We start from the raw sequence: 20,665 nt of genomic DNA on the forward strand, positions 1-20,665 counted from the left end.
CTTATTCTCTTTGGCTAACTTTTCTTTTTATGATCCACTATGGGTAAACCAAGCCTAGGAAGTTCTAGGAGTAGATATAAGTAAATATCAGAAATCAAGACAAGAGGCTGTCTTTAGCCATTATAGTGTGTTTTCTGGGGTATACAGTAAGCATGTAAAGAAAAAACATCTGGTAATGCCTAGGTTAATATGAGCTCCCATTTGCATCACAATCTTTATATATTATTCATCAATATGTCATTAATCAATGTACCTACTGACTGGACCTATTCAATTGGTGTTTTATGGAATGAATAGAAAATGTAAATATGTTTCAAATACATATATTCAGATATCTATACATGAAGAGTGAAATTATTACTACAATCGGTACTCGAGCTTGTCAGATGTGATTTTTTTCTTTCCATTTTGTATTAGATAGGCTAATATCTAAGTCATCTGTAGCACAAAACCCTGAAAAAAATGTAAATGAAAAAGTAATAGCAGATAAATACTAGTCTGTTGGAAATAGACTCTCTACCATGTCACACTTCAAATCTGGCTACTACTTTTCAACATTTCAAAGAAATCAGTTGAGTATAACAAGACCTAATATTGTTCTTGTGACTTGAGCCATCAAAACAGATTTTTTTTATCTCTCTCTATTTTTTTTCAAACCTTATAAAATAGTTCTCCATCAAAACTATATTTGAAAATGAAAAACACGCCCTTTCTTTTGGTCCTCTAAAAATGTGTTATGTATGATAAAGCACAAACCACCATGATCTATTATCAGCACCAAATACCTAGCCTTTATAAGTGCAGGTTTTGAAACATGTTCAATTATCTTTATTCATTTTAAGAGATAATCTACACCAACTCTATTCTGAAAGATTGGTTAAACTCTTTACGTAGAAAAAGAACTAGACTGAAAAAAAATCGTCAAAGTTTTAAAGTGTTAATTTCATATTTTATGGTTAAAATTTTTAACAAAAATATGCAACCCTTTCACATAAGTGGCTAATAGTGCAACTCACATTAAAAAGCATTTGCAGATGCAAGGATAAGCATCACCTAATATCCTCATTTGGCAACATATGCAAACTAGGAAGATGCTGCTAGGTTTGTAACACAATCCCAGTATGTTTACAGTTGCTAAACTTATCAAATTCTGCGAGATACTAAAACTTTAGGCTCACATTATATTAATCGCAGTATATAATTTGGTGAACAGGTAAGTCTTCATTCATTACTTCTAAATTCTCATTCATAAAAACCAACTTTTCATTCCTATGACATTTTGGCATTAGACCTGATTAAAATACAAAATAATAATAAAATGCTATAGTTTTATAATTTATACAAAGGAGATATATTAATATGCATCATAAAACACTAAATATAAGTGACACAAGAAAAGTCTGTGGTAATGGTTAGCACTTGAAATTGTTTAAAGATATTTAAATTACTTTCAATCATCCTTTCGCAATAAAATAACAAAATTGAGGACTTCCGCCCGAAATTTTATTTATACAACATTTGGTACATGAGCAACAATTTCTTATTTTAGAGTAATTAATATTCCTACATTATATGTGTGTGCTTTCCAAGAAAAATTATGTATATTTTAGTTAAACAAAGTATCAAATCTTGCCTTCCAATACAACAAAAAAAGAAAGACAAACTAAAGCCCAACCATTCTTTCCAAAGATACCCTGGTAACCAGCAATAAAGAAGCTTCTACTGGACTTAGCTTTGGGGAGGAAGGAACAACTACTTAGTCTTTTTTATCAAGGGGCATGTTAAAATAGAATTAGGACAATATGTAGTGCTTTTCCCAAAGTCGAAACAATAAACTCCTACCTTTGGCTTATGCTGCCAGCAACTAAACCTCCCTTGCTATGCCAACAACAGTGCAAAATTCCCATTCTGAAGCTACAGTGAGGAAAATATTTCATTTGCTATCTTATGTGACTTCTATGCAGATTTTTCTCTGTCATGTAAATGTATGGAGAGGCTCCCTTTGACTAAGAGAATTTGATGGAAATACTCCAATCACTGTCATTTACTTGGGGAGAGATGATGGTGAGGAAAGTGTGTCACCATAAAATTACTGATTAGTTTAAACAAAAGAATGTGACATTTATTTTTTTAAAAAAAGTTAAAATGAATCTTAAACTCAGGCTGATTCACTACAACTTTTGCAATCATGGCAGACATTTGAACTTTACACGGTTGGAACACAACCCCTCTCCACAAGTCCTCCTTCTTCCCACCCACCTCCCACGAAAGGGCTGGTTCCCAACAACATATATTCTGATCTCAAATTTGTTTAGGGACCAAAAATTTAATCCAGTTTTTAGGGAATAAGTAGTTTCTGGATTGTGTAGATAAGTAGCCTGTAATTCTCTGTCATTCAGAAGGCCATCATGTAAGATTTAATTACTAGCATCTGGGAATACACCTGAAAATGAAAATAGACAGCTAGGCCATTAAAAAAAAAAAAAAAAAAAACCCAAGATTGTTTTGTTAAAATAAAGGAACAAGAAGGATGCTTACTTTTTTTTTTTTTTTAAACTAAGCTTACCTTATTAGGCTTACATATAACACAGGATTCAGGAAAAACCATTGCTTATCTTTCAACAGAGCTGATAAACATTTTGAAAGATGTTTTATGTAACTCCAGATTCTACCTTCCAAACATGAAAAAAAACACCCTAAAAATGCTTCTTCTCCCCAAACAATGGCCTATATACCCTGGGTAAGACTATATGAAACAGTGGTTATATTACATAAGAAAAAGTTACTTTAAAGGACATACATATACTATCAGTTGCACAGGACAAACATAGTGAATAAGGACAACAAACTCCAGAATGTGTTTTTATAACTGTAGCAACAGCAATAACTCCTTGGCAAACTCAAACAGTTTTTCTGGCAACCTTGGAGGTTTTCTGCATTTGTCACTTGGATACAACTGCGGAGGTTGTCTAAGACTGCTTTGTCTCTTTCCACACCATCTTACTATGGCTTTGCTTTTGGAGAAGAAATTTCACATTTTATTTTAACTTGTGAATAAAATTCTGTTAAAATCCCACAAGGGAGTTTTATACAAAACTTCTTATGCCTACGTATACCAAATGTGGTTTCTATACAATTTTCGCAATAAGTGGCCTCGTACACTTTTGAAATCTATGGAAATAGAAAATATTTTTCTCTTTCCAAAAAGTAAAATGGGCTCTCTTTTTGAATTAAAATTATCAACACATGCAAATGTAATAATTTTCTGAATGTATACAACTGGGTCTGCACATTTGTTATCATTATGAACATCTTTTAAAATAAGATCTCAAGGACAAGAATGCTTTACTAACCTGCAGTGGTCTCTGTTTGTCACTGCTCTTAGGAGATTTCAATCCACTTGTTTGCTGCTGTAAGAGAAGTTGTCTAGCTGCTTGGAGAGCCTAAAAGTAAAAAAGGGAGCAATATCTAAATACTTTGTTGAATGGTAAATTGATTATCAATAATTGGCTATTCCTTGGTTAATAGTAAAAGGCTTCAATGTATGACAGCTCCTTTCCCATCCTCCCTTCTAGAGAGAATTATTAAATATCTTCTAATGTGAAACAAAAATCCCACATATAACACATACACAACTTTACTTAAAGTCATGGAGATACATGGAATCCTGCAGGAAATAAAGTTAATTTGTTTAAAGTGCTTAACGAGGAAAAAATCATAAACTGCATCAATAACCTCATTTCCACAAGGAACTTGTCTTTGAGTGTTCAACTAAAATGCCCACTCCCTTTTAAATTATCATTCAATTTGCATTTTCATATTACAATTTTGAAGCAAAAGCAGTAGACTTCAAGTGTTACCGGAAGCTGTAATTAAATTTGACAAATCAACATCAGATTATCTTGAAAGTGAATTAATAAGGATTTTCACCAAAGATTAAAAACACTTTTTTTGTACTTACAATTCAAGGGGAAACCTCTCCTTTGACAAAATAAAGTGCAGTTTTAATGCCAAATAAAATTGAGTGGTTTTCATTTGCATTCTTAGCAAAATCAGAGAACAAAGAAATTACCACTCAACCAATCAGGTTTGTTTCTATGTGTGACAGAATACCAATCAAAATAGAAGATGTTTTCATTTATTTTTATGTTTTTTTTTTTTTCCCATTCAGGAAAACAAAACTTAACATAAGAAATAAAGCATTTCATTTACAGGAGGAGGGGCAGTTTGGTGAGTACACTATATAAACTTATATAAAAACGAATGTCATGAAAAAATACATATTGAGATGCTTTTAGGGTAGCAGTATAAATTAAGGGGAAAAAAAACTTTTTAAGAGCCTCTACTTTGCAAACTCATTTTTTCTCTCAATAACTGAGTTTAATGAACACTAATGATGAAATTTCTCAACACATAAAACTAAAATAAATCATTGCCCTACTCTGTTCTTCATTGTTTTAGAATACAAGGTAAATTTTTCATGATGGGAGAATATCTTAGATCAATATTCTACTATCATAATTGAGATTCTAAGCTGATAAAAAGTACAATTTTGATTGGAATCAATGATCTGGTTTTTAAGAGAGTTTCTAGTATCCATGACAACAGTTGCTTTGACAAGATGTGCATATGGCATTACACTGCCAGCTGGTGTGAACAATGTTTGAACTACTGCATTGAGATGCTGAGCAAACAGAAAAAGTTGCCACGTCTTAACCCTCGGGGAAGGCAGTCATCCCCTGATCAATTATGAAAAGACAGAGAGAGGGCTGCTACAGTCTGGCTCCAAGCAAGTTTTCTGAGAAGGCAGGCAGACATAGAAACCAAAGTAAACAAACTGAAGGCACTATAGCACCCTCCCCTAACGACGCTGATTTGTCTTCCCGGAGCAGGATCTGGCATAGTTTGTAAAGCACACTTTTTACATTTGGAGACACACTCACTCAGAGCAGCAATCTTTTGTTTTTTCAATTTTTCAAGTAATTACTACCTCGATGTTTCTAAGGATGGCACATTCCAGTGAACTCAGGCAATTTCATGTGAAGTGCAGTTTGACAAATGAAAGACCAAGTAAAAAAGTCCCCAAATACTTTATCACAAAACTTAGTTTAAAAGATTTCATTTAACATTCTAAATGATACAGCTTCACTTTTTAAATCACAATTTATAAAATAACTCCAAATGATATTGTGCAAGTGGAAATTACCATAGTGTGACTTAGGCTGTGTCTATGTGAAACTCTCAAGAAAAGAAAAAAAAAAAAAAATCCATCAACTGTTTTTGCCTTTGTTGCCACAGTCCACACAAATTTTGCCTCATCTTTTTCATATAACTGTTTTTTCCCCTTTTGTGTACACACAGACTTATTGAGTTTATATTTAATTCTGTAGCCATTTATTATTCTTAAAGGATTCTGCTGAACATAGTTGTGAATCTTGGAATCATGGACGGCTGGGACTAAAAGCAATCATAGAAATCATGTACGCTGATGCCCTCAGTTTAACAAATGAGAAAATGAGGCCTAGAGTAATCAAGTGTTTTGTTCAAGGTCTCCCGCTTCCAGGCCAGAGTGCATTCCAGTGTGCCATGTTGTCTCTCTCTGTTCCATCAAAGAAACCATTAGATGGCAATGGGTAAAGCTGGAGTAAAGGAGCACATATGGCGCCATAATGAGTGATTTTTACCTATAAAGAGAGCATATTCATTTATCCAAACCTAAAAGAAAAACTACAATATAATCTTTTTACATTTGAATTTGTAAATGTTTGAATGGAACAACTACCACGGAACACAGATTGTTTTTATCGCTGAGTGTTCCTGCCATCCTTGACTTGGATATCCTCGACCAATACCTGATGGAACTCTAAACTCTTGGAACCCTCTGATCATTTGACCAGTTATTACAAATAAACTGAACAAACTGAACAATTCTAGAGCTGGACATAAGTCTTACACGTTGTTTAGCTTAGCTTTCACAATTTCCAGACAAGTGACTGAAGCACCAACATGACAATAACTTGATTAAAGTCACAAAGCAGTAGCATCGTTTGGTCAAAAGTTCAGGCGTGAACTTCTAAGCTGTCTTCCAAGCTTAGGGCCCTATTCATGTCACCATCCTGCATGATACTCATTCAGCTCAACCCACACAAGAAACCCAATGGAATATGCAACACCCAGTGGCTATAGAAAGACACTAGAAAATTAGATTTATTGAAATTGCAGCACATGAAAATTCCCTGGACAAAAGCATACGTGTACATGTGCATGTTTTTACAGGAGTAATAGTAATAGTAGAATACCACAGACAGCTGGCTAAACTCTTAAAGTACCTTGGTTTCCATGCACATTGAGAGTTATCTTTAAAATAGTCCAGGATCGGGGGTGCCTGGGTGGCTGAGTTGGTTAAGCGTCTGACTTTGCCTTAGGTCATGATCTCATGGCTCATGCGTTCAAGCCCCGCATCAGCTCTGCGCTGACAGAGCCTGCCTGGAGTCTGCTTCCAATTCTGTGTCTCCCTCTCTCTGCCCCTTCCCTACTTGTGCTCTGTCTCTCTCTCTCTCTCAAAAATAAAATGTTAAAAAAAGTTTTCTTTTTAATAGTCCAGGATCATCTTTCAGTACAAATTCTTATGAAAAAGAGCCCCTCTCCCCTCCTCTCTAAAATAAAAAAAAATAAATAAATTAAAAAAAAAAAAAAAAACATTTGCCTATTCCAACATTCTTTTAGTAGCAGTAGAGACTGCCGTAGCAAACATAAAAGTCAGGAGAACAAAAAATAACTCTAAGATATCAGGAATGATTTAAAACTTATCCTAAGCAGGCATCTCTGGCAGTTTGCATTCTAACTGCAGGCATCACATGACATTTTTATTCCCAGCATTCTGGATATCATTTTAGGACTGAATTTTAATAAACAATTGCTCACAGATATTTAGTTCATCTTAGTAATTTATTTTGTAGCTACCCAAAAGATGAAAGATTATGAGATAAAACACTTTCATCAATATAAGGTGTTAGGTGTCAAATTACATAAAATATTAATTTGAAAATCACTTGTCCACTTCAATTGGTAAATAGAAAAGATAAATTCCAGGGCCATTCATTAAGTTCTATGAGCTATTTAGGATTTATATGATCACCCTCTGCTCTGCCAAAAAAAAAAAAAAAAAAAAAAAAAATTAGAGCAAAGACAAGAGATGTTTACAGAATCTCCTTTAATAATGACTGAGTGTGATTCTAGTGAACAATAAGAAAGAGGTTTCTAAGACAGCCAAACCATATCTAGTTTCCAAAAACACATTTGTTTTGAATTAATAGTGCACTTTACTTAATGAAGTTATCTAATTTTAGTAAAGTGAAAGAAAATTAAGATAGGACATTTTAAAAATTGGAATCAGATTAAATTAAAATATTTTGAAAAATGAATAAAAATTTTTACAACAGATTAAAGATGTATTTTTGTTAGGCTGCAGAGGTGTGGGAATGCACAAGTTTTTCAGAATTCAGTGCATCTGACTCCACAACACGTATTACATTGTATGTTAACTAAATGGAATTTAAATAAAAACTTTAAAAAAATACTTACTGAAAACAGCATTCCTAATAGTTACTGTTTAATTTCAAATAAACTAAAATTCTGTAAGAAAAACAGAAGTTCAAGTTATCACCCCTCCACCACAGTAGTAATTTTATGCTACCTATGAATCTCATATATGGACAGTGACTTTAATGAGTAGGTCGTTATGAGAATTAAGAGTAAAAAAGCTTTATAACCTGTCAGATCAATATCTTGAAAAACCCTGAAAACTTTCACGAGGAGTAAAATTGTTTGAGAATAGCTCAGAAACACCCAGTGAAACCAAAAATGTTGAGCATTCTAAGGTTAATAAATAACTTCTTTTTTTCAAAGTAAATATATGTATATTTTGGGAGAAAACAGACATCACTCATATCTCTCCCTATAAAAATAGGAATGCTTAACCTATCAGCCTGTTGCATTTGAGACATTAAAATGAAAAATGGCATCTACACCCATTAATATCTTCAATGTATAAACAGCACAGCATGACACATTCTTGAGAGCTGAAGGCTACAAAATCTCTCTGAAACATAAATAACAAAGCACTCAGAAGCATATTTGATGTTGATATTCATCTCTGAGAAAAACACTGCTGCCTAGGCTTCTTATGAAAATAGATGCAGCCCAAATGGATCTCCTGTAATTGGTTTCAGATAGCGAGGTCAGAAGAAATATGATACAAGAAACGATTATGTGGAACAGGCAAAACAAGAATGTTTACACAGGCACTCCCTAGTTATACTGACAAGGGGTGTATACTTTGCAGATAACCAGAACCAAAAAAAAAAAAAAAAAAAAATGCCAGCAGGACATTCAAAATTTTGCTCCTCATACTCACATGCTTTAACCTTTAACATATGACGTCTTTAACATGTTACTTTGAAAACTGAACGTGAAATAAGTTTTCAAACAGAATTTCATTGTCTAATTATTTTCACAAGTGTGGTTGATAAAAAGCATATTCGGAGCTTCCACAAAGGATGTGAATTCCTATTCTGTTTGGCCTTTCCTCACATTATGTTCTCACTAAAGGGAATATACTGATAAATGTAATCTGAAGTCTTGTAATGCTATTTAATAGAAGAAAATTAATCATCTAATTGTCACATCCTATTTTCAAACAGCAATCTATCAGAGTGAAATTATGCATCTGTAGCTATTGACCTCTCGTTTTATCATGGATGATACATAATTAGACTAAGTTTGTTGGGAAAAAAAGAGCTAATTACCAAAAAATATTTTAAAAATAATTGTTATTTTCATTTTACAGTATACTTCACATAAAGTTAAAAAAATAAATGTGTAGGTATATGGTGTTCATAGTGTGGACTACTATGGAAGTTAAAGTGAGAAGCTAAGATCATTTATTTCATGGTAGTATAATAAGAGTGAATTATTAATAATAAAGCATCCTGTTTACTAACCTAATGTCAGGCTGTCTGGGCTCGGTATTCATGATGTAGATCCAAAGGAAAGAAAATTGAGGCACGGGATGTGTGATGGCCTAGATTCTCAAGTCACCCTCACATGACTTCTAAGGAAGTCCTCAAGGTTCAGATCCAAACCCAATATTCAGTATCTTCCAATATGGCTCCAAATCCCAGATAAGCTCAGAAACCTTTCCATAAAATAAGCCAGTGAATTCATGGCAAGTTATGGCTAAGACAGGCTTTTGTTGTTGTTGCTGTTTTGTCAGGCCTAGCATCATATACTCAGTACAATGGGATGAACAGGTTCTCTTCTTTAGAGCTGGCATTCCAGAGGCTACAGTAAATGATACTAAGTAGCCTGTTATTCAGATTTCTATTTTATTTATTATTTAGTTGCTAATGATAATGAATTGCTAATGGAACACATAAAGAACATTAATATAATCTACAGTAATGTTAAATAAAATTCCTGTTCACATATTAAGGAATTCCATCCAACTGCAAAACTCCCAAGTATGAAAGGTAAAGATGAATTGGAACTAATTTTATTAAAATTGTTAAAATTAATATTTTTACAGAATCTCTTTATTATGGTACATGTTCCAGGAACTGCAATGGTTTATGCACATTCAGTGATTTCTCTTCTACTATGAAATATTTTATTATTTTTTCAAACATTCTTCGGATTTACTTTTTATTTCTCACATACTTACAACACTTTGGTTGCTTTAATTTTTTTTTAATGTTTATTTATTTTTGAGAGAGACACAGTGCAAGTGGGGGAGGGGCAGAGAGAGGGGGAGACACAGAGTCCAAAGCAGGCTCTAGGCTCTGAGCTGTCAGCACAGAGCCTGACACGGGGTTAGAACCTGTGAATCGCAAGATCATGACCTGAGCTGAAATGAAGTCGGATGCTTAACTAACTGAGCCACCCAGGTGCCCCTGTTTTGTTTTGGTTTTTCTCAATATGAGGCCCATACCATCTTTAGTTTGGACATGGACTCAAGACTTATTACTGCCACATTTTTATAATTTCAACTTGCATACTAGATATTAACTGAAAATACACGCTACTAAATTATAGTATATCTGAAAATAAACTATTATTTGAATCCTGTATTCTAGACTTCCTCTGTAATTTCATAATAAAACTACAAAAGAGGTAGAATTTGGGAAAATATTTGTAAGAATAAAATCCATCAAAAATTACTTGTCATTATAAATTTTTTTTGCAAGTATGCTCCATGTATCAAGCAAAGCACTAAGCACTGCACACTTCTGGAGGTGGGGGGTGGGTGATATGACATTGTTTTTACTTTCAAAGAGCTTCGTGTCTAACAAGAAGCATTTGGTTTCAAGTCAAAAGGTCATCAAAAATGTTTTTTTTTTTTAATTTTTTTCAACGTTTTTATTTATTTTTGGGACAGAGAGAGACAGAGCATGAACGGGGGAGGGGCAGAGAGAGAGGGAGACACAGAATCGGAAACAGGCTCCAGGCTCTAAAAATGTTTTTAAAACAATGCAGGGGTTCATATGTTGAAGAGATCATCTTCAGTTGGGGAGCTCAGATACCTTTTTATGGGGATACAAAATTGGGGTGAACTTATGTGAAAAATAGTTCACCTTGCAAGGATGACAGAACATGGCCACACCAAGTAGAGGCAAAGAATATGTGGGATCACACACAGTGAAAAGAAGATAAGTAATCTTGGATAAAGTACGTTCTTAGTTTAGCAACTAGTTCAACATCATGGGAAGGTTGGTTGGAGCTAATTAATGAATGTAACTAAACAATCAGTGGCTAAAATAATCTTGATATTATTTAGCAGGTAATGGCAAATGTTGCTGAATTGCAAATGATGAGCTAAGCCTGGCCCAGAACAATATTGAGGTCATGTTGCAAAGGGCAGATGAGAAGTGAGGGGATGAGAAGTGGAGGCAAGATAAAGATATGAGGGAGAAAGACCAGTTAAAGAGGTATGTGTGACTTTCCAAATACAAGATAATAAGAACTAATTTAATTAAACATGAGAATCACAAGAAGTACTGTCAAAGTAAAATTGCAGGACTTAGTAACTGGGCATGGAGTAAAGGCTTCTGGGAAGGAGTAAACAATGACTTCAAAATTTTAAGTCCAGGGTAACTGGGAGAATAGCTATTCCACTCTTGGAAAGGGGGAAATCAGATAACAAAACACAGGCTTTGGAGAGATTATGCTGTTTACCTGATGGCAGAATAATCAGAAGATTTTAGGATATATCAATACAGAGGTCTAGGTTCAGAGTGACCAGGCTGAAAACAGATTCCCCAAAGCAAGAGATTAGATAGCATTTAGAATAAAGGGAGAAAATTAGATTGCTAGTAAACAGTAAAGGGGGGGAAGACCCAATCTTAAGTAATATTTGCATTTTGTTTATAGATGAGATAGTGAAAAAGAAAGACAATGAGTGTTGAGGAGTGCACAGTAGAAGTCAAAAAGACTTCTGGAAAATGCTGAACATAGAATAACCATATGACTCACTAATTCCACTGCTATATATATTCCCAAGAAAAATGAAGACGTATGTCCACACAAATAGTTGAACATGGATTTTCACAGCAGTGTTACTGCTAATAACCAAAAGGTAGAAACAACCCAAATGTCCATCAACTGATGAATGGATAAACAGAATGTGGTCTATCCATATAATGGAATATTACTCAGCCATAATAGGGAATGAAGTATTGATACATTCTATAATGTGGGTGAACCCTGAAAATAGGCTAAGTGAAAGAACACAGCCACAAAGACCACATCTTATATGATTCATTTATATGAAATGTTCAGAATAGGCAAAACTGTAGAGACAATGTTGATTTGTGGTTGCCAGGGGCTGGAAGGAGGGGATAATACACAGTGACTGCTAATGAGTATGGGGTTTCTTTTTAGGAGCGGGGAGAAAATATTCTGGAATTAGACAGTGGTGATGGTTGCACAAACTTGTGAATATACTAATATCTACTGAAATGTATCATTAAAAAGGATAAATTTTATGGTATGTAAATTACATCCCATTAAAAATGTTATATAGTTAAATAAAAGATTTGTGATGTTAATTATATCGCAGCAAAGCTGGGAAAAATAGAGAATAGGGGGAAAAAAGGAATTGTAGAGGGAGAAGATGAATGGGTTCTCATATACCAAAAACTCAAAGAGGCTAAGGATTAATGAAAGTTCTTGTTGATTTGATAATTTGCATGGGACCTATCAGAGAGCAGTTCCCATTGAGCATTGAAGTAGAAATTAGACTGCAGAGAATTATAGGGGAAAACCATGGCTACAAGTGCAAACAATTCTTTTGATAGTTCTGCAAGGACCAAAATAAAAAAGAACTATAGTTTGAGAGGTTGTGTGTGTTTGTTGTTTGTCTTAAAGACAGTTTGCTAATAAGCTAACGGGAAGAAACAGACGCTGTAGTAAGGAGAAAGGAGGAAGTCACTGGAGGGGATGTGAAGAGGCCTAAATCAAAGAGCGGGAGCAGGTGACAGCCTCGTGGGGAGAAGAAATACATCATCCTCAGAGACAATTTGAAGACAAGGGAGGACAGGTGACTTTGCCAGGCAGAGGTAGGAAGAGGAAAGAGTTCACACTGAATAGTCTCAATTAATTCAGACAATAAGGAATTGACTGAGAATGAGAGAAAGATTGGAACTGCTGAGGAAACAAAACTGAGAAAGCTTTACTCTCATTGTTCTGAGAAATACAGCTAGTAGAGTAAAAACTGGCATTTAAAATGTTAGAGTATGAAATGTACTTCCGCAGACACTGATGACATACAGATATACGGAGGTCTTCTGAAATGTTGCCTCCATAACTAAATAAAGAACTACTTACTTTCCCACTGCTCTAATTTGGGATCATCACTACTCAGAGTCTTTTTATACTTTTAACCTGGCCAAGGGGCCTGGCATCTCCAATTATATCAGGTATAAGCGAAAGAGTCACTTACAATATATGCTATGTTATTGTGCATTCTGAGGACTGGTTGTCTTTAGTTTTGAAAAGACAGCAAAATAAAATATGTCTGTGACACTGCTACTATTGGCATAGCTGACTTTTCAAAAGCTCCTCTTTGTAACTAGAAGAGAAAATATGATGTAATGGTATCGACTAGATTTCAGAAGACATTCTTTCGCCTTTTATTAGTTGATGAACTTGGACTACTTGATCACAGCGAGCATTAATTTTCTTGTCTATTAAGTGCTATTAATATTTACCTTATTTGTGAAATCAGAGAAGAAAATGTATTTGGAAGTATTTTAAAAGCTAACGTATAAAGTAATATTATTTCAAGTGAAACTTTTGAACTTATATAATTCTTACAGTGGATATCAGTTCTTCTATGTGTAAGCACGTAGGTTAGGTTCCATGCAGTGGAGACTGACGACTGATTTTTAGCTTTATAAAGACTGCTAAACAGGTATGTGCATTTAAACTATCCAGGCCTGGCATATGGTAATTCCTGAAAATTTACCTCAATATTTATTAACTTCTCTGCAATCTACTCAGTAGAAAAATGTCCCATCGGGGGCGCCTGGGTGGCGCAGTCGGTTAAGCGGCCGACTTCAGCCAGGTCACGATCTCGCGGTCCGTGAGTTCGAGCCCCGCGTCAGGCTCTGGGCTGATGGCTCGGAGCCTGGAGCCTGTTTCCGATTCTGTGTCTCCCTCTCTCTCTGCCCCTCCCCCGTTCATGCTCTGTCTCTCTCTGTCCCAAAAATAAATAAACATTGAAAAAAAAATTAAAAAAAAAAAAAAAAGAAAGAAAAATGTCCCATCGGGTAGGAAAAATATCTGAACAGCTTCGTGTCCTATCATATTTTGCAAAGTTGTATTTTAATCTCTGCTGAGTCTGAAATGGTTTATAACTTTACAAATATACTGGTGAGCTACACCCCTGTCTTCTCGCAGACCCACATCACCACCGCTATGGGATCACCTGCCCTCAGGGATCTTTTAATAGGGTAGAGGAAAGATGAAAAATATATTCAATATAACCACCCCGCAATGCACAAATGTGCTGCATGCCATTAAGAGGTACAGAAAGTGGCTGTGGGGATTCAGCAAAGACAAAAAGGAAGAAAAAAAGGAGAATTAATGCTCGGTAAGTGCTCATTATATGCCAGCTATCATTCTAAATCCTCGCACATGCTATCTCATTTCATCCTGGAGACACCCTCCTTTATTATAGAAGTGTAAACTGAAGCTCAGAGTAGGTAGGTTATATGTTCAAGCTGTTTCACATATCCTTGAAGTGGCGTAAGAGATCTGAACAACTATCTGGCTGACTTTGAAGCTAATGCCCTTTCCACAAGGAGTGGTAAGGAAGAGTAGATCATTAAAGAGACTTTTATTTGATTAAAAAAAAAAAAAAAAGGCAAAAACTGGGCATAAAGAGAACAAAATACATTCTGAGTCATTAACAACGTCGCTAGCTGTGTCAACTAGAACCAGCGTAAAGAATTCTAAGATCCTATTCATGTTTTCTTTTTCCTTACTTATCATGAGAACTAGACAAACAAGCTTATATACTAAAGGCAATCCACTATCCTAAAAAGACAGCGTCTTTGAAGTTATTAGACACTTATTTTATGATGGTGGTTACAAGCAAAAACCCAATATTAAAGATGAAAATATTTTGATATTCATCTTTTGTCACAACCAGGCACAAAACAATAGCATCTGCTAATAGGCATTAAATAATATGTACCACGTTCTGATAGATTTAGAAGTAGGGTTGTCAGATAAAATAGAGGGTGCCCAGTTTAATTTGAAACTATTTGTATTTTTACTTGCTATATTTGGCAATCTCAGTCACAAAAGTATTTCAGAATATGTTGCCAAGATACAGGGATTTATTTATATTGAGTTTTTCATTTAAAGGTGAATTCTATTTATTTCATCAGTGGAAATCTTTCTTTAGTCCTAATGAATAACGACGTCATCTATAGCCATATTCTACAGGTGAGTCAGGGGAGTGACTTGGGGGCTTGGGCTGCTTTCCTGTGGGAAGGAAAGCTTATGTGGCTACAAAGGCATAGCATAAGGGTGGGGTGGACCACTCCAAAGGAAAAGTAAGTGCACTAGTTTTTGGAAAAGCCAGACCAAAAAAAGCAGAGGTAAAGTTTGTTAGAGTTCATATTCTAGCTTCCTGCAATTGACACAGAGATGAGAAAAATGCAAAACTCTTGGCTCTCTATTCACCCTCCCCTCAGCAAGGATGAGGATTGGTAGCCAGGAACCCTGAGGCAAAGATTATGACCCTGCGTGGCACCAAGGGGAGGCAATGCTACAGGAGATCTAAAGGAAAGAGCCTTGAGGCGGAGAGCCTCTGCCTACTTAACCCAGAAGCTAACTAAGCCAGTCCCAGAGGAGGAAGAGATAGTGAGCACAAAACCATTTAGTAAGGGAGAGGTCTTGATTAGTTCAAGTGCAGGCACTGGGTTGAGAACCTCTAAAGGAAAGCCCTTCAAGCTAAAATCAGAGTGTTCTTAGAAACAAAATGACAGAGTTGCGAAAGAGGTCTCAGAAATTCCAAGTTCTAATCCCAGTAACATTCCAAGTTTCCCTCCAGTGATGAAACCTGAATAAATTCCTTCTCCCCAAGCACTTTACAATTTACTAGTCCTATAGGGCAATCTAAAGAGCAAGACCTAAAATTCCGAAGAGAAGAAATGCCAGTCATCGACAACTAATTGGTGATTAAGCACTGCAAGCATTAAAAAAATAGTGACTGAATGAATGAAAGTAGGAATACATTTCTACTAAGTCACAGTGAGAATTTTGTGTTTTTAGGCTATGTTGTTTCACAGTGTAAATTATGAAGCACATATATGCCTGTGTAATTCAGTTTGAAACAAATTCCCTAAGATTAGATTTTAGAGATCTTGGACAAACTCCCCTAAAAGAAGAACACAGGGTATTTCCATTTTGTGTTCCAGCAATCACAGAGTTTAGGTTACATTATCTTTAGCATATACAGTGGCAAATTGTAGTAGTTAACCATATAAGGTCCATACAGGTATTCTTTTGAATACAGTGCAAACTGTTGGTGGTAAAAAGCATCACCTTAGTATATCAATAAGGACGTTTTTATTTAATTTTTATGGAGTCTTCTGTGCTTTTGCCCTAAAAATCTTTTTTAAGTGCTGAGTTTTTAAAATTTAATTCTATCAAGAATGTTAAAATATTTTTCTGATTTAAAAATCATTTCTGGGGTGCCTGCGTGGCTCAGTTGGTTAAGCATCCAAGTGCGGCTCAGTTTCGGCTCACAGTTTGTGGGTTCTAGCCCTGCATCAGGCTCTGTGCTGACAGCTCAAAGCCTGGAGCCTGCTTCCAATTCTGTGACTCCCCCTCTCTCTGCCCCTCCCCTGCTCATGCTCTGTCTCTCTCTTTCAAAAATAAATAAACATAAAAAAAAAAATTATGACCCTGTGTGGCACCAAGGGGAGGCAAAAAAAATTTGGTGGCTCCTGGGTGGCTCAGTCAGTTAAGCATCCGACTTTGGTTCAGGTCATGATCTCATGGTTTGTGAGGTCAAGCCCCCCTTGAGGCTCTCTGCTGTCAGCACAGAGCCTGCTTGGGATCCTGATGCCCTCTTCTCTCTGCCCCTCACACACTCGTGTGCTTGCTTGTTCTCTCTCTCTCTCAAAAATAAAAAACATTAAAACATTTAATCATTTCTTATATTGAGTTATCTGTAATAGGGTTCTTAGAAAATAAATATGTAAGTAAAAAATTATAATATCCACTTAGAAAATAGTGCCCCTTGGTAGAAACCAAGAGATGAAGAGGCAGAAAACAGGAGGGCCCAGAAAGGTTCTTTGTTTATAGGAAATGTCTTGATAAGAAATATATTTCCTAAAGGTGATTATTCCTCTCCTATTTTGTTTTCACTCTCCAGCTTATCTCCATTACCACAATGAGACTGAAGACTAGGAAGGTTGGGAGAGAACAACTGTTTGTCCCTTTGTCACCAGTTTTTCTAGCAAACTTTGGTTGGTAGCCCACTTTATTTATATTTTTATTTTATTTTATGTTTTTTATTTATATCATTTCATTTCATTTCACTTCACTTCACTTCATTATTTTTTTGATGCAAAATGCTTTATTGTTTCCATTTGGTCCATGGCTTGGGGAGAGGGCTCCAGGGTGGTTTGCTGCCTAGTGGCTGCAGGGAGAGGCTCAGCCACAAGCTCCGGCAGAATGCCACCCCCCCCGCCCCCCCCGCAAAGCCTGTGGGGCTCCAGAGGCTCCTAGTCATGCTTGAAGAGATACTTTGGAAGAGATACTTTCCCAGCCCAGCCTGGGGTGGCCCACTTTTTGAAGATACATAACATCCAAACCCAAGGAACAAGTCTGGGCATCCTACATTAGCACAAATTATATTTCTGTTAAAAAAAAACCCCAAGCTCCGCTTGTTCTCTCTCTTACTCTCTCAAAATAAATAAACAAACATTAAAAAACAAAACAACAACAAAAAAAAACACCAAAACTCAAGTCATCCTGACACTCCTAGTTGGTAGGTGAATACATTCACTTACACTTAGGGTCTAGTACTGAAAGCTCCCTAAGGGCTAGAAGTGTTTCTATAGAATCATGTCCCCAAGAATGTGCAGCACAGGAGCTTGCACCTAGTGACTCAAAAGATACTTAACTGAAAAATATGTTTCTTTAGACATTTCTAAACTTGTAAAACACAAGTTTAGCTAGTTCCAGATAGCTGACATGCAACTCGTACACTAAAGGAAGAAACTGGGGTGCCTGGGTGGCTCCAGCTGTAAAGGGTCAGACTCGATTTTGGCTCAGGTCATGATCTCATGGGTTACGGATTCGAGCCCCAAGTCCTCGCACTGTTAGTGCAGAGCCTGCTTGGGACTCTCTCTCTCTCTCCTGCTGCCCCTCACCCACTCTCATGCCCACTCCCTCTCTCACTCAAGATAAGTAAACTTTAAAAATAAATAAAGGAAGAAACTGAGCATTCCCTCTAGGAATAGTCATCATGCCTGGTACTTGGTAGATGCTCCTCAGACCTGCACGTTGATGACGCTGGAGGATACACTAGTGATCTACCATGACACTGAATTTTTTTTTTTTTTTTTTTTTGAAACAGTGTAATTGAATGTGGCTGGGCTTATTTTCTTTCATTTATTTATTTATTTATTTATTTATTTATTTATTTATTTGAAATGCAACACCATAACATTATTCATTATGTATGATAAATATAATTATGTACTATTTCTTTTGCCTCATTTTTAGAAAATATCTCTCCTTCTTAACATCCAGTGATTCTATATAGTATGTTAATTCAAAAATATTGATTGGTTATCTCTTTTTAACATACATAAGACTTCTTTCCCTTTATTGAGTTACATTAAAATTTTTTAGCCATGACTTTTTCACGATGTATTAACTCCATTATTTTTTTAAAGTCATAATCCAAAACTTACTACTGATTGTCAGAAAAGCTTTACTTCATTTTCTTCAATTAGAGTCTTTCAGTGATTTTAGACATGGGTCTAGAAAAATAACTGAGTATTGTTGTTATTCAGTTTAAGAATTTGCTCACATAAAAATTCAAGTATTTTTCACACTTCTCCAGATTCACCTGTGAACAAAATTTACAATTTTATTAAAACTTTTTAATATTTATTTATATCCAAGTATGCCTAAAGAAGTACTCTATGCGAAAGAATAACTTATTTAGGCTTAGACAGTACAGTTACTTTGAATTAAAAATGAAAAAAATTCAAATTCACCAAAGCATATATTAGTTTCAATTCTTAGAAAACTCTTCTATATTTAACATAATTCTCTTCCAATAGATATTTACCAAGTTTTGCAATTTTAAGTAACATTGCAATGAATTTCCTCATAATTCAGCCTTGCACTTATCTTTCAAAAGTTTAATTTTGGGGCCAAGTCATATTCAGATATTGCATCTTGGCACACGTTCCCATAATGCTTCCCCAGAATGACTGCATCCATTTGTAATCCCACCAGTGTATGAGATTGCCTATTCCACACTACTCAAAAATACTGGGTGTTATCACTCCTTTTGAGTCTTTTTTACAAACAGGCAAAAATATGTCATTTCAATTTGCTTTCCTTTCCAATTAAGAACTGATTTTTTTTTAAATACATCTGTATAAATGTAGGTATTTTTCTATTCTCACTTAAAATTAGTGAATTGGATAAGCCATTGCAGTAGATACATCACTCATTCACCTAATATTTTCCCCCAGTTTTTTGAGCTATAATTGACATACAGCACTGTGCAAGTTTAAAGTATACAGCATAATGACTTGAGTTGCATATATTGGAAAACGATTATCACAGTAAGTTCAGATAACATCACCTCATATAGATCGATGGATAGGTCGATAGGAAGGAAGGAAGGAAGGAAGGAAGGAAGGAAGGAAGGAAGGAAGGAAGGAAGGAAAGAAGGAAGGAAGAAGGAAGGAAAGAAGGAAAGAAGGAAGGAAAGAAGGAAAGAAAAAAGGAAGGAAAGAAAGAAAGAAACAGTTTTTCTCCTTGGGATGACAGCCCTTAGGATTTACTCTCTTTACAACTTTCCAACAAAATTTGAACTTTTTGGTCACCTTCATCCAATTCTCCCACTCCCCTGGCCTTTAGTAATCAGATCTCTTTTCCTATGAGTTTGGCTGTTTTTATTTTCTTTAGGTTCCACATATAAGTGAAGTCATGCAATATTTGTCTGTCTCTGTCTGACTTACTCCACTTAGCATAATCTCCTCAAGGTCCATGCCTGTTGTTGCAAAGGGCAGGATCTTTCTTTCTTTCTTTCTTTCTTTCTTTCTTTCTTTCTTTCTTTCCTTTCTTTCTTTCCTTTCTTTTTTAAAGGCTGAACCATGTTTCATTTCAACTAACATTTTTTAAAGCCCTTACTCTTTGTTAGATCCTAGAGATGAAAATGTGGACAAGACAGGCAATGTTCCTGCCCTCCCAGAGTGTGCAATTTAATCACCAAAAAGGAAACAATTACTTGATGGTGCTGCTTTTAGTCTTTTAAGAAAATTTATTATTATTGTGTTGCATTATGACAGAGGTCACTAAACTTCATTGGTCGTGTTCTGCCTTTAAAACTAATTATCCACACTATGGCACTTGAAAATAGTGTGAGGAAGAACTCTTCATTAAAAAATATAAAAATTCTACATAGGATGAACTCCATGTGGCTGGTAATTAAGAAGGAGGATTCTATTTTGGATTATAAAAAGTAATGTCATTGTATTCCAGAAGCAGTTTTTTTGGAAGGTAAGAGACAAAACTTTTAAAAAGCAAATGACCAACAGGATTGATAAGCACCTAGTTACTTTATCCTGTGACAGAAAGTGTGCTAAAGTTCCTTTCAAAAGTGGTTTCCATTTTTTAACATATGAGGCTTCTCTGCCCAAAGGAATAAGCTGTTTAACCATACATTTTTAAGAAAAATGCTTTCCAGTTTAATGTTTCTCCTCTTTAAATTAATCATTTGGGCTTGTAATCAGAAAGGAAGCATATGAAAAGATGCTTATTGAAAGATGGATAGTTAAACTGGAAATTAAAACTTTATTTCTGAGGGTCACACTGGGAAGATGCTTTGCAATCTTGGAGA

At 35.4% G+C, this 20,665-nt stretch overlaps 1 protein-coding gene across 14 annotated transcripts in view; it reads right to left on the reverse strand.

Annotated features, from left to right (window-relative positions):
• Positions 1 to 20,665, reverse strand: part of FOXP2 (forkhead box P2) — a 570,611-nt gene that overhangs the window by 154,533 nt on the left and 395,413 nt on the right. For 13 of the 14 annotated variants that reach the window (XM_086692029.1, XM_086692022.1, XM_086692037.1 and 10 more), the window contains one exon: positions 3,354 to 3,443. In XM_086692029.1, coding sequence (XP_086548155.1) covers positions 3,354 to 3,443 — 90 coding nt within the window. Of the gene's footprint in view, positions 1 to 3,353; positions 3,444 to 20,665 lie in introns of those variants that run through there. The other variant, XM_086692079.1, reaches the window with a different exon arrangement.

The sequence above is a fragment of the Puma concolor genome, chromosome A2, assembly GCF_028749965.1.
Source record: "Puma concolor isolate L17-30 chromosome A2, mPumCon1.1.hap2, whole genome shotgun sequence".
NCBI classification, from domain to species: domain Eukaryota; kingdom Metazoa; phylum Chordata; class Mammalia; order Carnivora; family Felidae; genus Puma; species Puma concolor.